The following is a 24491-nucleotide window of genomic DNA, read 5'->3' as shown; positions in this document are numbered from 1 at the left end:
GACCAGAGCATCCGGTCACCTCGCAGAGTGATGACTCAGCCTTCAAACGATGTGTTTTGAATGAGGGGGTATAAATTCTTACTCCACTCGTCCAAGGGAGGTCTCTTGCCCATTTGTTTAGCTGAGAAACATCCTTAAGAGGGCAAAGGAGAGCAAGAGCCTAGTGAGATGATTGGGATTTGAGAATCCAAGATTAAGGCCTTATTAGTGCAAGGAGAGTAGCAAGTGTGCATCCACTCTTCTCATTAGGCTTGTCGTGGTCAAGTGAGAGTTTGTGTTTGTTACTCTTGGTGATCGCCATCACCTAGACGGCTTCATGGTGATTGGGAGTTTGGTGATTATCCGGCGGAGCTTGTGGATGACCTAACTTAAGTTGTGAGCGGTTGTGGGCGATTCACCGCAACAGAGTGTCGAAGAATTAGCCCATAGAGAGCACTTGATCCTTGCGCGGATCAAGGGAGAGCTACACCCTTGCGCGGGTGCTCCAACAAGGACTAGTGGGGAGTGATGACTCTCCGATACCTCGGTAAAACATCGCCGCGTTTCTTGCCCTCTCTTTACTTAAGTATTTACATTTGAGCAATTCATTTATTGTCTTTACATTCCTAGAATTGCCATGCTAGAGTAGGATTGGAACTTAGGTTGTAAAACTTTTGTGCGGTAGAACAATAGAAACACATTCTAGGCACAAGGGGTGAAGTGGGCTAAGTGTAAGGTTTAATTATTGTAAAGAATTTTAGAATTAGCCCAATTCACCCCTCTCTTAGGCATCTTGATCCTTTCAGGCGTCAATCAAGATCTAATCAAGGCATACATGTTGAGTACCTGTGAGAAAGCCCATAGCCATTCCAAGTGGATGCTCATAGAGAGGTACATCAAGAAAGGGGAGCAACCCTTTGGTGAATACAAGTTCATCACACCTCATATGTTGTAAACGTTGGCCCAAGACCAAACAAGCGAAGAATCAATGTCCAAGGGTGAGGAATTCTATGAGCTAGTGAACAAGAATGTGTACCACCACCACCTGGGCACTACAAGATATGATGCTAAGAAAACGATGTGACGAGAGGAAGAAAGGGCGACAGCTGAGGCCGAACTACCGATAGAGTACGAGGGGACAAGGGACTACCTCAAAGCCCATAAGTTGAATTGGTCGCACTAGGGGAACATGAATTCAATGAGTCGTAGACTGAGAAGGCGGAGGCGAGGATCCTGGCTGTCACTTCCCGAGCACCTCCGTTTCATCTGAGGCAGGTCCTTGAGAATGAGCCTAAGGGAGTGAACGCTTGGTCATCTGATGCGAGCTCATACAGGACAAGCTAGGGATATAAGAAAAAGGCTCGTACACAAGCCTGCGAGGGCACAATGAAGGAGATGACGATGGCCCACATTACCAATGTATTTGTGAGCAACAACCCCCGGATGGTGGAGATGAGGTCATAGTTTTTGCGCTAAGCTGGCGTGGTGGTGCCATGACATAGCCGCACTAAGGACACAACACACAGGTGACCGGAGGAGTCGAGAGGTTCCAAGTTGACGATATCATCGATGATATGTCGTGCAAGCTGGTCGTCTCGTCTGGCAGGCAGAACCACAGAAGACAAAAACGATAAAGGTGGCCAAGGCAATGACAATGCCGGGGCGCGTGTTCCACTGCAATCTGATCCCGGTCCACCCAGATCATATCGAAGACCACTTTGGGGTTTTTTTGAAGTACCCTACACTTTGGGTTAAAACAGAAGTACCCTGCATTTTGGGTTTTTTAGGAACAACACACTCTTTATTCATGGAGTTAGTCATATGAATTACATACGCCAACTGACGATTCTAACCGACAGACATGCCTGTCTATCTCTCAAAAGAAAACATGCTTCTAGCTAGTAAGTTGTGAACATCAACATGAACTTGCCGCTCTCACGAGCAAAATCAACATAAAAGAAAATCAAGCGGGCCAGAAATAGCTGATTTTGACCACGGACCACCAGTGTACTCAGGCCTTCGACCCATCGTCCAGCCCAATCCACCGCAGCCTGCAAACACGTCACCTATAAAGGCTAATCCCACTGACAGGAGAATCAGCTCCTCGCTGCCAACCCTAGCGCAGCCGCCGCCGCCGCCGCCACCCATCTGCACCCCGCTCGCCTCTCGCTAAGCTCCGGCGGAAGTTAGTCAGGCGAGACAGCATGTATACGGCGAGAAAGAAGATCCAGAAGGACAAGGGCCTTGAACCTTCCGAGTTCGAGGACTCCGTCGCGCAGGTACGCCGCCCGGTTCCCCCTGACATCGCTGCCGCCGCCGCCTCCCCGTTGGTCATTTCACGAAGATCTTACCGGTCTGGCGCTCAAACCATTATTTGCGTGTTTTGCAGGCGTTCTTCGACCTTGAGAATGGGAACCAGGAGCTCAAGAGCGATCTCAGGGACCTCTACATCAACTCAGCCTTGTAAGCGACCATCTGGCTTTATCCTTGTTTGGTTTAGTGTAATGTGGAGTGGTCGGTGATGCGTGATCTGCTGTTGGTTTGGTTGCAGCCAGATGGACGTAGACGGGGCCAGGAAGGCGGTGGTGATCCACGTGCCGTACAGGCTGCGCAAGGCCTTTAGGAAAATCCACGTCAGGCTCGTCAGGGAGCTGGAGAAGAAATTCAGTGGCAAGGTCCGTGAATTTTAGGGATGCCATCATTTTTCTTTTTGCTGCTTTGATCACTTTAAAAATCTGAGGGGACAGGTGATATTTTAAGCGACAGCTAGTTGAACAAAATGTAGTTTGACTACTAGGTAGGCTTGGCTGTGTAGTTATGGTTAGGGAGAACAAGAATAAGCAAACACTTTCAGAAGCATGAAAGATTTCGTGATTGCTTGCTGTCATGATTCGTAAATTGAAAGCATGTAACGTTCTAACTTTCCAATTCATGCAGTTATATTATTTTGGTTCTTGCTGAGTGACTGAGCAACTCCAACAGTTTGGTTAAAATTACTAGCCAAATTCATAGTTTAGCCATTTTGTAAAATAGAAAACTTCCCGAAAAAGAAGAGGTCTGTAACAGTTTTGCTATTTCTCATCTTCGGATAGCTAGCTTCCATGGTTGGCTTTATATGTCCACCTAAAATCAAGGGATAGACAGCTTTCTATTTTACAAAACCAGATAGCACATGTGTTGGAGTTTACTTTTTGCTATACAAATTCTAAAATAGCCTCCAAAACAAGAATAGCCGAGCTGTTGGAGTTGCTAATGCGGTTATCTTTGTATCTCTGCTTACAAATGACTGGATAAACCACACAAGGGCATACTCGGTGAGCTGGTTGTTTTACTTGTTAATTTGTTGACATGTATATGTATATCAAGTTATTGGCCTATATTAATGTAAGCTGCAGTCTGTGTCCTTATGGACTTCCATGCACAGCATAAATTCTCATGAAATTTGTGCATGTTACTGTCAAGGATCTGAGACAACTGATAATCGACAACCACCTGTGATACTTTTGTATTGGTTATGAAGATGTGCCACTTAATTATATATTTAGGTTAACACTGTTAAATTTTTCGTGCAGGATGTGGTGATAGTTGCGACAAGGCGGATTGTGAGGCCACCAAAGAAGGGTTCTGCTGTTGTTCGCCCACGCACCAGGACTCTGACTGCTGTTCATGATGGTATCTTGGAGGATGTTGTCTACCCGGCTGAGATTGTGGGCAAACGTGTTAGATATCGCCTTGATGGATCAAAGATCGTAAAGGTAAGATTTGAACCAATGTTCAGCACCGCCTGATTACTTTATTTTATTGTCTCCTGTCAGGTCATCAGGGAATGGTATTTTTTTTGAAACTATCTGGGATTGGTACTAATGCACTATGTGTCTATCATTTTTGAACATAATACTTATTAGTTTCAACCAAACTGTCAGGAATCTGGATAGCATAAAGAGAATTTGTCGTTTGTTTTGCTGTTGACTTGCTGACTATTGAGCTCTATGAACTCATTAATTTGCATGCAGATCTTCTTGGACCCAAAAGAGCGCAACAACACAGAGTACAAGCTTGAAACCTTCACTGCAGTGTACCGCAGGCTTTGCGGGAAGGATGTGGTCTATGAGTACCCATTACCTGAGACTGCCTGAATGTGTATGCAATGGGATAGCTGACTGTTTTTGTACTTCAAATTCAGGGTGTCTTTCTATAGATCTTTGTCACTCGAACTATCTATTCTAGAAGTCAAAATGATAGTTTTGATGTGGAACTTGGTATTAGGCCTCTCCACCTGGAGATGTCAAACAGATGTGCAAAAATGTCAAAAATTTGAGAGTTGAATTCTGATGCATTTGCTATAAACGTGTTTGGTTGCCTACGGTAGTATATACCATAGTTTTTAAGGCGTCGTCTAGGCGACAACTAGGTGTCGCCTAGGCGTCCGAGTGGGATTCCAAACGGGGCATCGCGGTCACCGTGCCCTCATCGTGTATGGCGTCGCCTCGTGGCTGAAGGCATCGCCTAGGTGTTGATTTCGCTGAGGCGGACGCCGCTGGACGGAAAAGCACGCGGGAAAGAGCAGCGCCGCACGCTCGTGTAGGAAAAGAGCGAAGCGATGCACGCGCGTGGGAAAAGAAGCAGCTTCGCGTCTACACCTCCTGCCAACCCAATCCCCATCGCGTCAGTTGAGAGAGGGAGAGTGCCAACCCAATCCCCATCGCGTCAGTTGAGAGAGGGAGAGGGAGAGGGAAAGGAAGGAGAGAGGAAGAGAGAGGAGGGCGGCGGCACACCTGGAATCCGGCGCCGGCGCGGCGCAGGCGACTGCCCCCGCGCGAGTCTGGCCCATCCGCGACCCGCCTGCGCGAGCGCGACTCCGTCCCATCCGTGACTCTAGCCCTGTCTGCGATCGACTCCCGCTCCGTCCGCCGCGACCTGCGTGCAGCCCTGCGACCGACTCCGGCCCCGGCCCCGTCCCCAACCGCGACTTTGCTCTGCGACCGCGCGATTGGCAGTTACCTCCTCCCCTCCTCTTTCCTCTGCTGCTCTGTAGCTCTCCTCTTGCTCCCCCTTCTTCCTCTGCTCTTCCTCCGCCTCGTTCCCATGCTCTGCTCCTTCCTGTGCTCTACTTTGCTTTCTCTGCTTTGCTCATTTCTCCTATTTATGAGTTGCAGTTTGATAGTTGGAATGGATACACATACTGAACAGCAGTATGTGTATGGCGTCGCCTCGCCGCGCGCCTAATTCGCCTAGGCGTCCGAAAGGTGGTGGAGCGCCGCACCTCGCCTTACCGCCTTAAAAACTATGGTCTATACCTAGGCTTGCACAGTGCAGGATTGATTGGTTGCAATCCAGTCAGTGCAGGACTGATTGGTTGCAATCCAGGCTTTTGCATCGCCGCAGGTTGTAGCTTGTGCCAGATAAGAATTTCATTCCCGCCTTTGACAATAATTTCTTCCTCCAACCTTATACGGCCCTGTTCGCTTGTCTTATAATTCGTACTTTTTAGCTTGTTTTTTCTATCTTGTTTTTTCAGCTGGAACAATGTTTTTCTCTCATAATAAATTAGCTGGAATAGTGTTTCAGTTTCTTTTCAGTGAATCGAATGGGGCCGTAGTCTCCAAATGTGGCCCTTTAAATATTAGAATGCCTTTTCTTCGATCTGCCCATGTAAACCGGCAATCTGTGATACCTCTCATTTGTCCTCTCAGATTGCACCTGGAGAATCTATTTTATAGGATCCCACCTTGCCCTCATCCCCTCATGAAATTCTTGTTGAACATGACTGCTGACTTCTCTTTATTTATTTGCTGCCCTGAACAGACTTCATACAGTTCCAAAATCTCCCGCAGACATCCGCATTGTCCTCATTTGCTTTCATTAAGATTAATGAATCATCAACAAACAGTCACACTCAGGTGGAATGTGATAGATCTGAGTGCGTTGTAACATGTTCATCGCCTCCGCATGCTGTACAGGTGTAGCAGGCAGGGTTCAAAATTTCGACGAAATTTCGCGAAATTCGGTAATTTCGGTGGTGGCCGAAAGAAAAACCCGAAATTTTGTAATATACTAATACATGTGTTATATAACTTTAGACTCAATTTTTTATTGTTTATATTGCATATTTTTGTATTCAATAGATGTGTAGTCATAAATCATACTAATATTTGTTTAGATTTAAATGTTTTTTTTAGAAAAAGCATACTTCATGTGCTAGTCTTTAAAAAAAATTCGTCGAAATTTCGGCCGAATTTCGCAAAATTCGGTAGTTTCGGTGGTGGCTGAAATTTTTGCAATACCGAAATTGAAAACCCTGGTAGCAGGGTGATGGCGGGTATCCTTGCTGCAGCCCTCTTTGCGGAGTAATTTCCTCTGATAATTCCCCAGTTCATGCGATATCGAACAATTCTTACACATTTCATTAGCAAAGAAACCAGCTCATCATGAAAACCCAATCAACTTAGCATGGCTTCCAGGAAATCCCACTCCATATAGTAGGCTTCAGTGGAAGCGGCTGTACTAAGGGACGGTCTCCTACTGGCTTAACAGATTGGCCGCAATCGTTTTGAGATCCAATCTGACTCAATGAAAGTGGTTGAAATGATGCATGATGGAGTTTTTTCTGGCCACAGCTGCAGTGGCAATCTACAATGAGAATGAGATCGTTCAATATTGGAAGTAATTTGATGAGATATCCATTAGTTATTGTAACAGATCTTGTAATTCAGTAGCCCATGAATTAGCTAGGCAAACTTTATTACAAAAGAGTTCTCAGGTTTGGGTAGATGACCCCCCCTTCATCAATCTTACAACTTCTTGTAAACGATGTAACCGTCTATGTGAACCAACAAAGTTTGCCAGAAGTTTTTTTTAAAAAAAAGCTTTAATCATATCAAGCTTCACAGCCATATAGCCATCCAATCCTCTCCTCTTGTTCAGTATATAATGAGTCAACTCATAAGCCACAAACACATTGTGAACAAACGCACTTTGGTCTGGTGAGATAATATTATATTTTAAAAAACCTTTAGCCTATTGGCTAACACCTTTGAGATAATTTTATATAGAACATTGCAGAAACTTATGGGACATAAGTCTTTAATTCGATCCGGCTCTTTGACCTTTGGAATCAAGACCACCATTGTTTCATTCCACCCTAGTGGGATATCCCCCCCATTCAGTAATCCCAGGAGGCCAGGACGTCCTGTTATGTGGCTGCTAGGATTGAGAGAAGAGAGTCGAGGGGAGCGATGGCGGCTGCCGTGCTACAGTACCAGCGGAGCTACAGTACCGCGTGTGCTGTTCATGGCTAGGGCTGTGAGGGTGAGAGAGAGCCGGCCGCGGGGCGTTTGTCCACGGCCGGGCAAGAGGGAAGGGTTTTTCTTTTTAATTCTTGCTTGATTAGATTCATACATATCCTCTCCTTATATACAGAGGTTTACTTGACTCTTAAACAAGCGACCCCTATCTCTAATTAACCCTAACACTAATGGGCTATACATCCCAGCCCAGGCCCAATAGGCCACTGCCATACTCTAACACTACACCCCACCTGGACATGCAGCTCGTCCTCGAGCTGCAACCTAACCAACTTACAACGATGTCTCGACACAAACCTATCACTTAAAAACAAGCATTTTACATCTCGGCTTATTTTATTATTATCAACCGAAAATAGATGTGAACTCTTTATTTTTGCAGCCTCTTCAATTGATGGCGGACACCAGCCCGACGCATAAGCTGCACGTAGACAACCACCTGGATCCCATGGACACCATCTCGACGAAAGGGGTGCATGTATATGGCCACCTAGAAGTAGTCGCAACAACGGCCAGCGAAGGCGCCCTCGCGGTGGTCGGTGGCGGAAAGCGGCGGTGCTAGGCAGTGTGCTCCCGCCGGTGACACCATACCTTCTTCCCGCCGGACGGATGCTGGTCTGCACCGCACAAAGAAGAGCGGATGGCTTTCGAGCCCATTAGTGTTAGGATTAATTAGAGATAAGGGTCGCTTGCTTAGGAGTCAAGTAAACCTCTCTATATAAGGAGATGATATGTATCAATCTAATCAAGCAAGAATTAAGAAGGAAAACCCTTCCCTCTTGCCCAGCCGTGGGCAAACACCCCGCGGCCGGCTCTCTCTCACCATCGCAGCCCTAGCTGTGAACAGTACCCGTGGTACTGTAGCGCCACAGGTACTGTAGCGCGGCAGCCGCCGTCGCTCCTCTCGACTCTCTCCTCTCAATCCTAGCAGCCACATAACACCTCCATTTTCACCCTAGGCTCGATTGAATCCCATAATTTCATCCTGTTTAAATCCCCAATCCCCATCAGAGCTTCTGTAACTCCCACCTCGGTGTGTGTTTTCTCTTTTGGTAGTAAAAGAATATTGTCAATTAATTGGAGCCCTCCAAAAGCCCAAATTGATAGTTTTTGGAATCAGGAGAGCAACTAGTGATCTGTTAGAGTTGCTTAGATTTGGTTCCATCCAATTCCCATTCCAGTTACCAAACACATTAATTGAACTGAAACCCATTTCTATTTCCATACAGATTTATACAGATTTGAAATTGAGCAGTAAATCAGTTCATTCAACAAACTCAGTGAACCAAACAGAGTGTTAAGAGTAGTATTCGATCATAAATCAGATAAAATGGTCTAAAATATAATTGTCATAAAGCACAACTATATTTTAGTTTTGTTCTAAGTTATTAAACTTATTTAACTTTGACTGAATTATTTAGAAAATTATTAACACCCATAAGTTTAAAAAAATCATCTCAAACGGATACTTTAACAGAACTAATTTGATTTCTTAGATGTTAGCATATGAGTCAAAGTTAAAGAAGTTTGACTTAGGACAATTACATAATGTACTATATTTTAGAATGGATAAAGTATAATTTTTAGTGCTTTGAGTTACTCTATACATGTGTCCATGTGATTTCGTGAAAAATAATATAGGCCTTTTGCTTAACAGTGGCACGGTTTCATTGTTTTTTTTATTTGATTATTTGGAATTTAGCAGGAAGGCCGAAACGGCCCCAAAAGAGGCACACCCTAGCCCACTAAGCCCACGAAAAACAAAGACGCTGAAACGAAGCTTCGATAAGATGACACTCTTTTTTCTCAAAAAAAAAAAGGATGACACTCACACTCCTTTGTATTCAGCTTTTACCCTGTTCCTGTTGCCGCGCGACAAGCCGACGCCACAGGGCCGCCGCCTCTCCTCTTCCGCCGCGGCTCGCCGCTCGCCGGAGCCCTTGTATTCCTCAAGCCGTCGCCGGGTGCGTACTCCCCTTCCTCCGTTGACTCTCCGGTCCTCTTACTCCCGTTATGTATACCTTTTATTCCTTCCGTTATGTATTTCTTTGCAGCTAGTGCTTAGGTTCGGTGGATCTTGGACTGATCAGCGGTGGCATTTGGTTATAAGATTAAAACTATGGGAGTGCGTTTCTCTTTATTGATTACTCTCAGTTGTGGTTATCAGTGAGCTAAGAACGAATGGATCTCTAGTATAAGGTTGTAAAAAGCATGATCCTGAATGGGATTGGAACCCCAAAGGTAGAATCTCAAATCATAGGATCATGACTAATTGTAGATTCTCGTAGAATCAACGCAATCAACTAAAACTATAAATCCGTAGAATTGAATGGTAGAATAGTGATTTTAACAACTACGCAAGACCCTCTAGTATAGATGTTTAGGCCCTTGAAAAATAATAGTTAATAAAAGCTGTGACCAGTTCGTGCTTGACTGGTGTAAAGCTATGAACATTGGCAAGATTAAAAAGAAAAAAGATAAGATAAATGCGCTGTAACCTCAATGAAAATCTCTCTTGAGGGAGTAACATTGTCATTCCAAATGAAGTGCATGATTGGTGTAGATTTGTTTGGGCCTGTTGGGCACTGCTCCAACTTCAAGAAGTTATGTAGCTGGTCAGCGATAGCTCCAGAAATTCATGGAGCTAGAACTGGTAAAGCAATATTGTTATTATTTTTTATTGAACACATGTGTTAAACCACTTTATTTTTCCTACAAGCTCTAAATCCTGTATGGACCTTACAGCTGGAGCTGTGCTAAGTGGTCAATCATCAATAACATTTTTCTTTTTGCAGGGTGAGCTCAGGTCTATTAGGATGGAATCTGCATCAACCACTGTGCCTTCCATTGTTGTGTATGTGACCGTTCCTAATAGGGAAGCAGGTAATTTGCCCATAGTAGCAAACTTGGCCGTGTGTTGCAGCAGCAGTATGAATCAAAGAAGTGCATGTGTGTGTATAGATAACCTCGGCTCACGATGTTGTTAGAGAGGATTTGGCTAAGGGATCAAACTGATTTGTGTGCAGTAGTGGCAGGGATAGGTATATAAAACAAAATATTGTTGGAGTGTAGGCATGTTGGTGATGGCAGGCACACTATTACTAACAACTCCGTTATTTTAAGTAACAGCTGCTGTTGTATATGTTTATTAACCTTTAGCATTGAAGTAATTGCATACTGGCAGTCATATTTTCCTTCCCGTAACCATATAAAACTAACTGGAACTTATTTCCACATCCCACCATGTATTTGGATTGTTTTTCTTTTACAGTAATTGTTTTCTATGTTGATAACATAGTCTTTTTCCTTTAGCACCATTAAAAGTTTTTTCCCCTGTAGGCAAGAAGCTAGCTGGAAGCATTATTAGTGAGAAGCTTGCAGCTTGTGCTAACATCGTGCCTGGTAGGAACTACATTCTTTCTCTAGTTTCATTATTTGCAGCTATACATGCTTAGTTAATGAATTTTATCAATTGGCTATCTTTCAGCATATGTTGCACTGCAACACATCATATTCACTCCAAATGACTTCTCTGTTTCTTCGGTGTAATTTCATCATTTGTGTGGTCCTTTAGTCAACTGCATAATCCTGAAATCTATGTGTCCTTGAGTACAGCGATAGCAAGTAATGACAAAAAGGTCTTCGCCTGGATGGCCATGTCAAATTTCATTTTCAAAATAAAAATCATCAATTCCACTATCATCATTGTTCAAGCGTCATTTGTCCATATTTAGTGCTATGGAGCACCGTTATTTCAGCTACATTTGTGTAACACGAATCAAATGGGTCTCAGATCAAAACCATAGTGAACATGTAACTTAACGGAACTTATGCAAACAAGAAACAACAATACAATATGAAGTTAAAATAATTAGTGTGTTTGTCTATTAGTTGAATTCACTTGAGCATCTGACATTTGTTAAGACTGCTTATCTGTGGGCAACATCTGTTTGCATGTGTGCCTTGCACTGGAATGGATGTGAACAAAATGATACCTGTTGTATGCGCAAGTCAGATGCATGCTTGCTTGTCTATGCAGAGTTGGTGCAGCAGCTGCCTAAATTTCTCAAGTTGTGTTTTGCAGTAACATGAAAATGGATTACTGTGCTATTGACAAATGAACCAAGAGATTGCATGAAAGTGGGATTACAATCAAGCAATGTGTTGATCTTGTCCTGTCTATGTAGTTGTTGCCATGGATATTTGCTACATTGCTAATATTCTGTACTTAAAATTTTCTAAATGCTCCTCTTTTCAGGCATTGAATCCGTCTATTGGTGGGAGGGAAAGGTAGTATATTAATCTATTTTTTTGGCCAGGTTAAATGGATATTTCACCTGTTCAATGAATTCAACAGTTTTACTTGTTACTCCATTCGGTCAAAAATACTTATCATATTTGACTTTGCACTGTCTTCAATATGCATCTTTGACCGCTAATATGTCCTAGAATATATTCTTAAAATTCTTTAAGAGATCCTGCAAGCGTTTTTCGATACAATTCTACACATACAAGTATACAATTTGTATTTTTCAAACAGTAGTTTAAAAATTAGTGATCTTTGTAGCTTATAAGGTTTGACTAAATCTTGTCATAAATTCATAAACGACATGTTTTTATGACTGGAGGTAGTAATTTGGTGACCAACGACTGACTTGCTGTCAGGTGCAAAGTGATGCTGAAGAGTTGCTCATTATTAAGACAAGGGAATCTCTTCTAGATGCTTTGACTGAACATGTGAAAGCCAACCATGAATATGAGTAAGTTCCATGTGACTATCCAAGCTTATACTGTTTGTTGGAATGAACCAAGAGGTTACAAAACCAAACATATTGCTCTTCCTTCGACCCAGAATTTACAGGTTGATCTTTTAATGCAGCGTTCCTTACAAGGAGGCAACCTGAAATACCTAGAGGCTCAAGAACAGCACTAGGGAGAATTGATGTCTGACATTGCCAAGCTCTTCACTGGATCTCAGCGTGCCAGAGTGCCTGTAGTAGAATAGCTGATGAAATATGGAAAGCTACGATGGATTTGTCAAATCCTGGAAGGCTGGAAGGCGTTGAATAAATGTCAATGGCGAGTATAGGAGGGAGCCTTGTACATGAGATGATGAGATCCACTTGCTTGTGTTTGTGACCGCGCGTAGTATCAGTTTAATGTCAGTGGTATATATCAGTTTTCGAGATGATGGCATGCCATTGATTGTTCATGACCATGTTCTCCTTTTTAATCGTAGCCTGTATAGCCCCATAAGTAGCGGTGGAAACAAAAGAAGCAGCTATGGCCCCCACGTGCAACACGCGAAGCATCAGATGCTTTTATATGCAAAGATTGTCAGGTGGCCGATTGTCTAAGATGACACATTGTAAACACAGATCACCGCTCACAAATCTTTAGCTAATATGATGTCCGTATTAACCACACAAAAAAAAGACTCAAATGAGTCACCACAAAATAAGATTTTCTGAAGAAACATTTCAGGTGAAGAATTATAATTACTTTGCAAAATTATTTGGTTGGTGGACTAGATTCTGATTCTAAAAAAATGTTTTTCCCTAAAAAACCATATGAATGAGAGTATTGTTAAAAAAATTCAAAACTTTTTGTGGGTCAAGAACTACTTAAATACAACCCACTTTAATTTATTGTACTTAAAAATATTACAACCCCTAGTATAGAAAGGAGCCAAGAAATTGGCGAAACTTGCACATAAAAAAGATTAGAGAGGAGCCAAGAATAGAATTTGGCGAAACTAGTCGGTGTGCGCTTCTAGGCAAAAAAGGAGAGTCGATTCAAGTGATTCATTAGGGAAACATTTCTTTTTTTTTGAAACAAAAGGCAGGAGCTCTGCCGCTCAATTAAGACGAAAGAAAGTAATAATGTACAAGGAGGTTAGCTAACCGAGTAGCCAAAATAGCACCCGAGGGGCTAACCACCCCACGCAAAACGATTGAGCACAAACACGACACACTGCCATGGATCATCGTTGTCGAGCATGGAAGCAAAGCTGCCAGCAACTTGGACTTCCCATGGCAGGCCACCCACTGGTCACCTCCCAACGGGTCCAAAGGAACGACCGCCACCGATCATCGTTGCCAAGCTCAACCATCGAAGAGTAGCTCCGACTTCTAGTCGCGAACCCATGCCATGCCTCGCATCGAGGCCGCGGCGATAATCTAGATGCGACGCCTTCAGGAAGGGAGCGACGTCGATGGCGCCACCGTCGCATGTCCAAAGTGGACTGGGTTTTCACCCTTGGATGACATGCTAGAGGGGAAACACTGACGCCCCCAATAGAGAAGCGGTGCCCAATGGCGTCGCTGTCGCCAAGGCTTTCGCCCAAGAACCCTCTAGCACGAACGTCGGGTCGCGAAGCCGGACCCCCTGCCAGCCTTCACCGCCATCGTCGCTGTCCCGCCGCCCCACGGAAGGCCCTTCAGAGGGGCATCGACGTGCCGGCTGCACGCAGCAGCCGCATAGCTGCATCAGCCGTCACCCCCTCCGTCCGGGCCACGCATAGCCGAACCTGGCTCCGCCGCTCGCGTCCCAGTGCCGCACGACGAGGCCGCCACTGACCATCTTCGTCGGCCCAGGCACCCGCCGATGTCGCAGCCAACCTCGCCGCCAGCCGCTACAGGGCGTGTGCCCCACCATCTCGGGCGCCGCCCCCTGCCCTGGGACCGCCGGATCCGGACACCAGGCCCTGAACCCGGCGTCCCATGCCACCGCCGCCGCCTCCGTCTTGACCACAACCGCAGGCACCGCCCTCCGCCGGCCCCGAAGCCGAACTGGCTACCTGGAGTCTAGATCCGGCCTCCCGAGCACCGGATCTGACCTCACGTGGCCCGGACCGGCGGCCCCAGCTGTCGCCGCCGTCGCCGTCAAGAGAGGAGGGGAACGCGCGGAGGAGAAGGAGAGCCCGCCGCCGTCCCGTGCGCCAGCTCGGGCACCAGCCGGCGCCGCCATAGCCGCGACGGCCCTCCCCGCTGAGGTCCACGTAGCTCACACGAGGGTAGGGGTCGTCGGCCTGCTGCCGCACGCGCCGCCAAGAGAAAGGAGAAAGGCCCCGCTGCCGCCATCCCTGCCAGCAGGGCGGCCATGTCGGCGGCCAGCTCCGGCGGCAGCACGGCGGGGGGAGGGGAGGGGAGGGGCTGCTAGGGTTTGGGGGGAGGAGCCGCTCATGTGGGAGCGACGCGGGGGGGGGGGGGGGGGGAGGGGGGAGTAAATTTGAGGAAAATAGGGAAACATTTCTCTACCTAACCGTTTTGGAACTGCTCCAAACTACCAAACGGTCTCTAAGTTTTTAGCAGAATTTTGATGTTTTGAGCATCCAATGTTGAGCCTGAATCCTTTTTTCACCATAAACTTCTGTCAAGCTAACATAAGGCACAATACTGGTACAACTGTGGACAGAGCAACAAACAAGAAGAAAACCTCTTTGGCCCAGAATTTCATGACAAGTGCAAATCGGAAGAGAAGGCATTAGCTTATAGCTTTACAAAAGTTGCAACTTCTTCACTCCACATTTTCATGCATGATGTAAATCAAATACCAAATTGGCCCAATTGGAAGTGAAAGCCATCAGCTTCTAGGTGGTGGTTAACAAAAGTCAGCCTCTTCACTCATGACTTTTATGAGCAATCCAATATAAACACCAGATGTCCTAAGCGGAAGCAAAGATCAATAACCAAAAAAGATCCTGTTTTTCTCTCTGTAACTAAGATACCCTCCTCGCAAAAAAAAAAAAAAAAAGATACCCATTGCAAAAACTTGGTAAGCTTGAAAGATCACATTATGATCCAGCCACACTCATCTTATATGATAATTACAATCCACCAATTTATATAATCACTAACCAAAGATAAATGTCAATCAGGGAGAATGCGCCAGGGCACCACAAGCATTCGAACAAAACACTGTGTATAAGGATGCCAAGACTATTAGATCAGATCAGACGCAACCATAACAGAAAAGAAACATGAAATGCAGCAAATTTTGTATGAAGCCCATCCTTATTAGACATTATATCTTTATTGTAAATGATGAATAAGATTCAGCATCACCAAACTTCGGAGAACCTAACAGATTACTATTAAACCAAGTATTACCAACATCATAAGATCTGTAACCAAAGATAAATATATCAAACAAGGAGAAATCAACATCAGAAGCTTCACCAACAAAATACCACATCATTGAAAAAAAATATCACATCATTACATTATGGGAATATCAAGATCACATCACACACAACATGAAAACAAGAACCAACACTATATGATTCCGTTGTCAACAATGTAAAACAAATCAAATCAGCCACCATGACATGATGCAGTAATAGAGAACATGAAACTAAAATCGTGCCAAACATCATAAGCGTTTCACTCTGAACATCAAGTCGTGTCAATTGCCTAGAACTTTTACTTGAGAAAGCCCATATATAAGGCACTTGAGCAGGATCAAGAATCATTACTTCATAATTCATTTTTTCAAAAAAAATCTACAATAATTAAAAGGATATCCTCCAGATAAGAGGAAACCAGGCACAAGAGACCATGTAGATTAACATAACATTAACCAAACTTCTTCTTACAAGGCATGGATCCCACATTACACCACCAAATCCAAACAAAAAAGGAGCTACATTTTGCATCGTTATCTCCATAGCGTTCCATCAGAAAAATCAAATCTGCCAGTTCCATGAGGTGGGGACCTTCGAATGGCCATTATAAATTTTAACTTTCAAGGTGAAACCAGAGAGAACATGAAACTAAAATGGTGCCAAATATCTTAAGCATTTCACTCTGATTAAACACAAGGCAATTAAATAGCACTCAGCAGCAACCCCTCCCCATTGAAGAAAAATGTTGCCCAACCTTGTAGAATCTTTACACAAGAAAATCCATACACAAGACACTTGAGCAGTACCAACCTTCATTGCTTCACATTTCTTTTTCAGAAAAACCAACAGTAATCAAAAGAGATATCAAACTCAAGATAACAGTACCGTCCCACGAAATCAGACACAAAATAAGAATAAGATTTCACATAGATTAACACAGCATTAAACAAACTCCTTCATAAGTTCATAGCAAGGTATGAACATGGACCCCACTGTGCACCTCCAAGTCCACACAAAAAAGGAGCCACATTCTGCATATCCTGTCCCCATGACGTTTGATCACAATATTCAACGACTTTGAAGCACTAAAAGCTCTACATTTCCATCTGATACTAAACTAAGCATACACAAAAGCACGCCTGTTTGATAGCGCGGTTTTCAGTTTCCCAACCAACCATCTACCCAGTTGAGCTGTTGGTATGTAGGCAGAATTAACAAGAGCAAGATGATGATCAAAAGGCACAACCTTCCATTCATCCCCCCTCGATCGGTCACGGCAAATCGTGGAGGACCCCCATCTCGTCGACGCGGAAGCCCAACTCGCTGAGGTCCACCGTCTCATTGATGGTGATGTCGCTGTCCCATTGCTCCCCGAGCACACCCTCCTCGGCCTCGACCTCGAGATCAATGGCGGCCGCGGCCTCTTCCTCTTCGTCCTCCGCCTCAGCCCGTGCCCTGCCCTTGAAACACACGCCCATCTTCATCCTGGAAGTCGGGCCTGCGCGGGGTGGCGTGTCGGCGGATGCGGCGGCGGGGTTTGGGGCGGGGGAGGGTGATGGCGGGGGATTGAAGGGATGGAATGGGGTGAAGGGCACCCAACTGTTGGCGGTGACGGGCGGGCCTAGTGGAAAGAATGCCCAGGTGCAGAAGTACATGTCAGCGCCAGGGACGATAGGCGGCGCCGCAGGGAGCTCGGCGGCGGGGAAGGCGCGGCGGCAGGCCGGGGTCGGGCAGCGGAGGCGGCGCCCAAGGTAGAGACGCAGGAATGAGTGCACGTAGCAGCAGTGCGGGCACGCGGTCCAGAACGCTTCCTCGCCGGCGGACGCGGAGGCGCCGAGGTGGGTGGCCATCTCCTCGGGGTGCGGGGTTTGCTGCCGTTTCGGGGGTAGCCAAAATCGCGAGACGAAAGGAAAGCGCCCGCCGCGAGGTGCTTGGCGGCGCTTCTGTAGCAATTTTGGTGGGGCGGCAGGGCAGTTTTTGTTTTTTGTTTTTGTTTTTGTTTTGAGTGGAGGCAGGGCAGTGGTTGCCTGTCCCAACCATGCAGGCCCACCGTGTCCAGGCTCATCAGGTGTAACAGGTGTATAGTTTTTTTTCCTACGAAAGAAATATTATATTATATAATAGACATCACTATATATATTTAGATACTGATTTCCATCAAAATTATACCCATGCTGTGAATAGCTCCAGATGTTAAAACCAAACCTATTTAACGCTTCGCATGGATGACTATACAGGCAAATACTCGACAACAGGCCTGAGAACAAATGCCCAACGAATGACGGCCAACATCCCTGTAGGCGGAGTTGATAAACATCTTTTTTGTGTCTTCCTTCTTCTTTCTGTCATTGAAGAATGAGGAAGACTGATGTCAAACTTATTCTCACTAGTCCTTCATCGCAGCCAGATCTAACCACAACAAAATGGAGAAGAGACTGGAGAAAATTATTCCATGTCGGTGACATCATCTTCGCCTTGATATCGCCGTTCGGAAAGAAAAGTCTCCATGTCGTCATGTTGGTGAAGTTGCTGACATCGTAGTTGTCGCCCTCATCTTCGATAGAGCCCTGAGACAACGATTCCACCCTACCCTCTCACTGTCGTCGGAGATGAGGAGAAGATAAATTTCTAATACCAAAAAACTTGGCATGGAAAGACCCTAACCCTAAAGACTCGATCTACTTGAAAACTTATTAAAAATGATGGATCCCCACTCCCTACTGCCTCCGACGAGATGCTGGAGGGGAAGGGAGGGGGACTAGCAGAGGTGGAAGGTGGGAGGCTGTGGCGGCGTGTCACACCCCAAAATTTCTATTTTAAGTTGTGAATAGAAAATACTAAATAAAATAAATGATTTTATAAATTTTTCTAAAATTTTCAAGATTTAAATAGGCTTTTAGCAAATCAAATTATTGAATTCGTGATTTTTAAATAATGCTTAAATTTAATTTGATGGGATGTTGCATTCATGCCCTTGCACTTAAATTTTTATTGTATGAAAAATAATTTGACAAAATTCGTTAAGGTTTGAATCGATTTTTGCTCTAAATAAAGAATTTAAAAGTTTATTTACAAACAAGCTAAAGTTTTATTTACAAAACTCAGAATTTTTCTTAAAAGAATTTAGAAATTTGTTTGGTTTAAAAAGCTTTCAAATTTCAGTTCAAAATTAATTAAAAATAACGAAACCTCCTGTTGTCTTGGGCCGATTCCGCCCCATTCCCTGTCTCCCCGCATCTCCCTCCCCCCTTCAGCATGGGCCGAACCCAGCTCTCCCCACCCGCGCTCCTACTCCCCGACCTGGGCCTTGGCCCGCTGGAGCAGCGACAGCAGCCCACTCCTCGTCGCCCCTCTCTTGCTCACTTTCAGGCCAGCCCCACCGCTTCCCTCATCGACGGGCGGGGCCCACTCGTCATCGCCTACCTCCAGTCCTTAGCTCTCCTCTCCACCCGTGTCAGAGCCCGTGCGACCGAGCGCCGTCTGCGCCCGTGTCCTCTGCTGCCGCGTGACCGAGCAAAGCGCGTAGACCGAGCCGTGTCCACCCGGCCCCGCTCCATCCTCGCCGAGTCCCCCATCGATCCGCTCTCTGCGTGAACAAGGACTGGCCTCCATTGGCGCACAAGCTCGAGCTCTCCCCACCGCTCACCTCCTCCTTTCTCTGTCCTATTTAAGGGTAGCCTCGGCATTGCAACCGCACGCCGCACCCGATCCGCCCCCTCTGAGCTCCCCCCTCACTCTAGTGCTCGCATCCGCCACCGGTGCCGCCATTGCCAACCACGAGTCGAGGTTTCGATCTCCCCACTCAGGCCACCATTCACCCTCCCATTTCCTCCATTGGCCTCGCAAGGATGCACCATCCCCGCTTCACCACTCCTCGGCTTCAATCAGCGACGCAACACCTCTCCCTATCCTTGCCGAAGGCAAGCTCCATCTGCACCATCACCGGCACCTTCACCCTCATCAACCACCGCCATCGGCTCCCTGCCGTGGCCTTCTTGTTGTGTATAAGGGTATGAAAGCAATCACCAACAAAGGTCTAGGGGTCTAAACTAACAAATTCCACAAGTTTTGGTGAATCTGTGATTTCTATAGAGTTTATCCAGAAAACCATCAAGGTGGACCTAGATGTTAGAATTAATCGCGCTTATCCGTAGTGAAACAAGCACCAGAAGGTTCAAAAGGACACTAGAGGACACCACGATGAGGCAGAGAGGCAGAGGCTGCTAGGTGGGACCGACCGGCCCCACCTATAGGCTGCCCGACCCCTAGGGCCCACTATCAGCCTCCACGTCGCAATGTCGGTTCTCCACCACCTTCTAGGTTGCATCTACGCTGTCCTATAAGTCGGTTTGATCTAAAGGCTCAGATGAATGCTCCGGCCTATATATACCAGCTCCTGCCACCCCTGGAGGCATAAGTCATTTGAGAAGACAGAAACCCTAATCATCCTTAGAGCTCCACCATATTCTACGGCATAGCTAGTTAGGCTTGGTCTAGAGAGAGGCAATCAGGCTTCGCTTGGATTCCCGATCGTGTCGAGAGCGTGGTTTGGTATAATCTTTGTACCCACTCTCTTTTGTATCTCAATTACTTTTATATGCTAGCTACAATTGTTATGACAATATCAGTTTGCATCTCATTTATGTTCTTCGTTATAATGTTCATCGTCTACTTTGATTATATGCTAAATATAGTTGGATTATCACCATGTTCATGCATAAGTTCATATAGCGCTCACTCTAAGATCAATGGGTGGGTGGACGACATTGTGTAAGCATGGTGATTATACGTTGTTTACCTACAGATACACCATATATTCTGGGTCATGTGGTAGATCGCGGATGTGACACTCTCGTTGAGTCCTTTGTAGTCCACTCCCCGAATATAGGTATGCACGTAGGATGCAGTTACGAAGGAAGACAAGCTCTGTTCTTAACCTTCCTTAGTAATATCCCTTACGAGTAAATATGACGATGGTTTTAGCAATGACTACTAGGTATAATTGCACTAATCAGTGTATATTAGCAATGACTTATAATTAAGAATGACTTTGAAATTATTCCTCTAATATTCTACCTGACCATGCTAATACCATAGAAAGGAGTACTCCGAGTGATTTATCATTATCATTGATCAATACTTATCATTTATATATCTGATCATATGACTTACCCCTGTTATGAGTAGAACATTGGTTATGATTTACTTCTCCATCAATAGTATAAGTTATCAATACATGTCCATGCTAGACCTTCCCTGTGGTAAAAATATAAATAACGACTACCTGTAATACTCTCAGGTGAAGTGCTACAATAGTATATTATCTGTGCGCTTGCAGATTTCTTTTCATTCATATCTACATATTCTTTCTAGTCACATGAAATGATAAAGAACTACTTAGTATTATTCTCATAGTAATGCTAGGTAAAACTGACAAGTATCTCTGGCACCATCATTAGGGATGACAACCTAGTACAAGTAATGCTAAGAGATGTAGGTATATAATAAATGGTACTTAAAACAAGTGACAAGTTAATAAATACCAACACTCCTCCACACCTTCCACCACTCGCCGTCGATCTCCTATCTATCGGAGAGCCATCCCTGGCCTAGCTCCGGCGAGCCACCAACATCACCTGTGCCTTCGTGCACATGGAGGGTAGGCAATAGTCCACCGCCGGACAACTAAGTCAAAGGTGAGGCCACATCACCATCTCAGAGCCAATCCCATCGCACCACATCATCAGTCAAGCGCCACATCTGCAGGTCAAAGTCCTAGTCAGGTCATATTTTTGATCTAGTCCCTGCCCTTGCTCGAAATAAACCCACTGTTTTCCAAGCCATGTTATTCTTTCAATCTACCCCTTGCAGACTATAGTTAATTCTGCTTTGGCCCTAACAGAAATGAAAATGAGATTTGTTTGTTTCAAAAATGACGTTTAATGTTTTGTTGAATACCATAAAATGATTAATGATACCATTAATGTGTTTTAATTAATAAAATAATTCTAAAAAATAATAGATCTACAAAAGAATCCTTTTATTTACCAAAATGCCCCCTAAACTTCAAAAGCTCATAACTTTTTAACCGTAGTTCCGTTTTAGGTAGTTCTTGTGCTCATGCGATTGTAGAAACCAGCCCTACACGTTAGCAACTGTTTATAAGTATGATCTTCTTATGATTGATGTAATGTTTTTAGGTTCTTTTGTTATACTTGTTCCTATGGTTGCTATCTCTTGAAGAAGATGAAGTTGATCAAGGTCGAACCGAAAGGAAAGATTAACTGTCTGAACAGCTTTTGAAGCAAGTGTCCTTGACCATACTTGCTCCTACATTTATTTTATTTTGAGTAAGTTTAGTTAGACCATTAGTTGCATGCAGAGTCTTAATTTGAATCTAAGGCTGGACGAAAAACTCGAAGCTCGTTAGCTCGCTCGGCTCGTGGCTGGCTCGACTCGGCTCGGCTCGGCTCGTTATGATAATAAGCCGAGCCGAGCCAAGATTTTAGCTCGTTAGCTATAACGAGCCAACTCGAGCCAGCTCGCGAGCCGCTCGCGAGCTAAACGAGCCAAGCTTTCAGGAAAAAAAGTATCAAAACTTGTATTAGTTTTTGTATTACTTCATGTCTTGCACTTTACAATTGACTGGTAACTGGTCTAGACCTTATAAATTGACTGGTAACTGGTCTAGATGCATTTCTTTTGTATTATTATTATTCTCAAACTTTAGATAAATGCAAATATTATATTTTGTGTATTTTTTATACCTGGCTCGCGAGCTTAACGAGCCAGCTCGAGCTTTTAACGAGCCGAGCCGAGCCGAGCTGGCTTTCTGGCTCGTTAGGATAACGAGCCGAGCCGAGCTAGCTCGTTATCTTAACGAGCTAGAACGAGCCAAGCCCAAACGAGCCGAGCCGGCTCGTTATCCAGGGCTATTTGAATCCCATGTTAGGGTTTACTAGAACTTGTCATATCATCCTTGAAACCCGGTTTGGATGGGTAGATGTCATGCTTAGCTTTGCAGTCTTGGATGGGAAGGCTAAATGTTAATCCTGAGTAATGATCTATGCAATGGTTACTAGTAATATTTTTAGCAATATGACGAATAGGAAATCTAAGCAAGATCATTGGTTGTGTTTGATTCTGCTCTGGATCCCTAAGGACCGGTTCTCGGAGCCTGTAACTCGGCTTAACAGCGCAACCATGAGGTCTGGATGGGCTGGACCTGGCTAATAAATTAGGGGGACCCCTATGTGGATATTAGTTTCATAGTGATATGGGTATAGATGAAGGCTTCTATGCAGGATACCGCTTGGTACGGGAGTTGGCTCCTAAGCTTGCCTAGTCCTGGGTTACAGGAGATGGCTTCCATGCGTGCCCTATGAGAACTAATACATACTGGGAGGACTCTTTATAAAGGCCTTGTAGTGAAACCCTGTTGATCTACCTTGGAAGTAGGGTCAAGAGGCTGATCACCTCACAAATGGGAAACACGACTCATGGTGAAAGTGTGCAACCTTTGTAGAGTGTAAAACTGGTATGTCAGCCGTGCTCATGGTTAAGAGCAGGCTTATACTTCTTCAGGATTAGATGGATCTGGTTCATGGTTGGGTGGTTCCCTTGGTAAGAGAACGGGTGGTTCAGTTGGGAGCTTGGATGGAATCGAAGTGTGGTGCTTGGATGAAATCCAAGTGTTGGTTCTCTAAGGTGATGGAAGAATTCACCTAGTAATTAGATGCTAAGGATTTAAGGAAAAATAGGATGTGTCACTTAAGTGCTTGTGTCAAACATGTATAAGCCTTTCTTTGTGTTGGCCCTCATGTCATACTTTTCCTACACTTGCGGAGTACATTTCGATATACTCACCCTTCCTCTTTGTCCCCCTTGCTACCCCACCCAGCTGTTCGGACTAGAAGACGGAGTTTCTAAAAGTTGGAGTTTTCTAAAAGACGATGTTTCCTGAAGATGGTGTCGTTGTTAGGCTGGTATAACCCCAGTCAACCTTCCTATGGAGATGACATCCCTTTCCGCTAGTAGCTTATGAGTTTTTCTTTCAGACCCATGGGTCATTTTTGTAATAATGTTTTTGTTATGTAAGCAAACCTGATATGATACTGTAATGAAGTCGACATATGTATAAATAAATTGATTCTGGCATACCTACGTTGTGCATTCGATTTTATATTTAAAATCGGGTGTGACACGGCGGCTAGGGCGAGCGGCCTTTTTGTTTGGTTGCTGTTCATGTCCAGCCAGGTCTCCAAGAGAAACTGATTGGTTGACTTGTTGCCTGTTTGGTTGCCCGCTTTTGGATGGCCCAGGCTCCCGTGACGCAGCTTCGAATTGTCTGGATGCCTGCACCATCGCCTGGGCCATGCTCCCGAGATGCAAGCGCACGCAGCCGGCCAGACTCTCGAGAAATGAAAACGAGATTCGTTTCTTCGGGCCAGGCTCACGGGGTGCAAGTTCTGCGGCTGCCGCTGTTCGCTCCGATATGCACGAGCTCCTAAACGCTGTAACCAAACAGCTTCACTGCGGCGTGTTGCACGACCGGCGCCTAGCAAGCGGCAGCCTGGCTCTCTGATGCGGTGCAGGCCGAGGGGAGAAGCAAACCAAACAGGCTATTGATGGAGCTTCTCGCATCGCATGCTGCTCTCTTGATTGATGCAATTTGTCAGTCCTTCCCGCACGCAGTCGGCGCCAGGCTCTGCACGAAGGAAGAAATTTTGGGCGAGTTTGGTTGCTTTCCCAGCAGAGCCTGGCTCGCTCCAGCCATGCAGGCCCTGGCCAGCCAGGTCGTTTTCATGCAAAAAGGTCTTGTTTCGTTCCTCGCACTAGCTCAACAGACCTGCTGTTTGGTTTCATGCATGTACAAAGAGATGCAAATACTAGATGCACGTTCCATTGTTTGGTTGCATGCATGAACTAGTACGGAGTCACACATTGCATGGAATGGTGAGGTTACCCCCTCATACATGTAGCCATTGTAGCAAGTATTGCTAAAGCATATTATAGCAGTTTAAAAACTAGGATAGCAATAATTAAAGCTTGGGCTAATATAATTAAACTTTGCACAGCTGTTA

General features: G+C 45.1%; 3 protein-coding genes and 1 long non-coding RNA gene across 9 annotated transcripts; 3 read left to right on the top strand and 1 right to left on the bottom strand.

Moving 5' to 3' along the window:
• Positions 1 to 2071: 2071 nt before the first annotated feature.
• On the top strand, positions 2072 to 4315 carry LOC136490006 (small ribosomal subunit protein eS7). Its single transcript, XM_066486520.1, has 5 exons — positions 2072 to 2258; positions 2369 to 2442; positions 2531 to 2654; positions 3552 to 3734; positions 3993 to 4315. Exons 1-5 carry the CDS (start codon positions 2184 to 2186, stop codon positions 4113 to 4115), a joined length of 579 nt encoding a protein of 192 aa, XP_066342617.1. The 5' UTR covers positions 2072 to 2183; the 3' UTR covers positions 4116 to 4315.
• A 4801-nt stretch (positions 4316 to 9116) lies between these two features.
• Positions 9117 to 12461, top strand: LOC136489976 (protein CutA 1, chloroplastic-like). 6 transcript variants are annotated; one of them, XM_066486507.1, is made up of 7 exons: positions 9117 to 9247; positions 9338 to 9408; positions 10079 to 10166; positions 10623 to 10724; positions 11542 to 11573; positions 11949 to 12043; positions 12163 to 12461. In XM_066486507.1, the coding sequence occupies exons 2-7, from the start codon at positions 9403 to 9405 to the stop codon at positions 12185 to 12187; spliced, it is 348 nt and encodes a 115-aa protein (XP_066342604.1). In that variant the 5' UTR covers positions 9117 to 9247; positions 9338 to 9402; the 3' UTR covers positions 12188 to 12461. The 6 variants fall into 6 exon arrangements, with proteins under 6 accessions (XP_066342604.1, XP_066342585.1, XP_066342597.1 ...); XM_066486488.1 differs by having other exon boundaries at positions 9338 to 10166; XM_066486500.1 differs by lacking the exon at positions 9117 to 9247 and having other exon boundaries at positions 9289 to 9936.
• A 3904-nt stretch (positions 12462 to 16365) lies between these two features.
• LOC136489967 (uncharacterized) lies at positions 16366 to 17285 on the bottom strand. The gene has a single exon (XM_066486476.1). The coding sequence runs from the start codon at positions 17256 to 17258 to the stop codon at positions 16680 to 16682; it is 579 nt and encodes a 192-aa protein (XP_066342573.1). The 5' UTR covers positions 17259 to 17285; the 3' UTR covers positions 16366 to 16679.
• Positions 17286 to 19114: 1829 nt separating this feature from the next.
• Positions 19115 to 23535, top strand: LOC136489960 (uncharacterized). Its single transcript, XR_010767450.1, has 2 exons — positions 19115 to 19418; positions 23309 to 23535. It is a non-coding gene; the product is annotated as an uncharacterized lncRNA (long non-coding RNA).
• Positions 23536 to 24491: the final 956 nt, after the last annotated feature.

Source organism: Miscanthus floridulus, chromosome 1, assembly GCF_019320115.1.
Source record: "Miscanthus floridulus cultivar M001 chromosome 1, ASM1932011v1, whole genome shotgun sequence".
Classification (NCBI taxonomy): domain Eukaryota; kingdom Viridiplantae; phylum Streptophyta; class Magnoliopsida; order Poales; family Poaceae; genus Miscanthus; species Miscanthus floridulus.
Note: the sequence above shows the minus strand (reverse complement) of the source record. Positions and strands in the feature narration are given on the sequence as shown.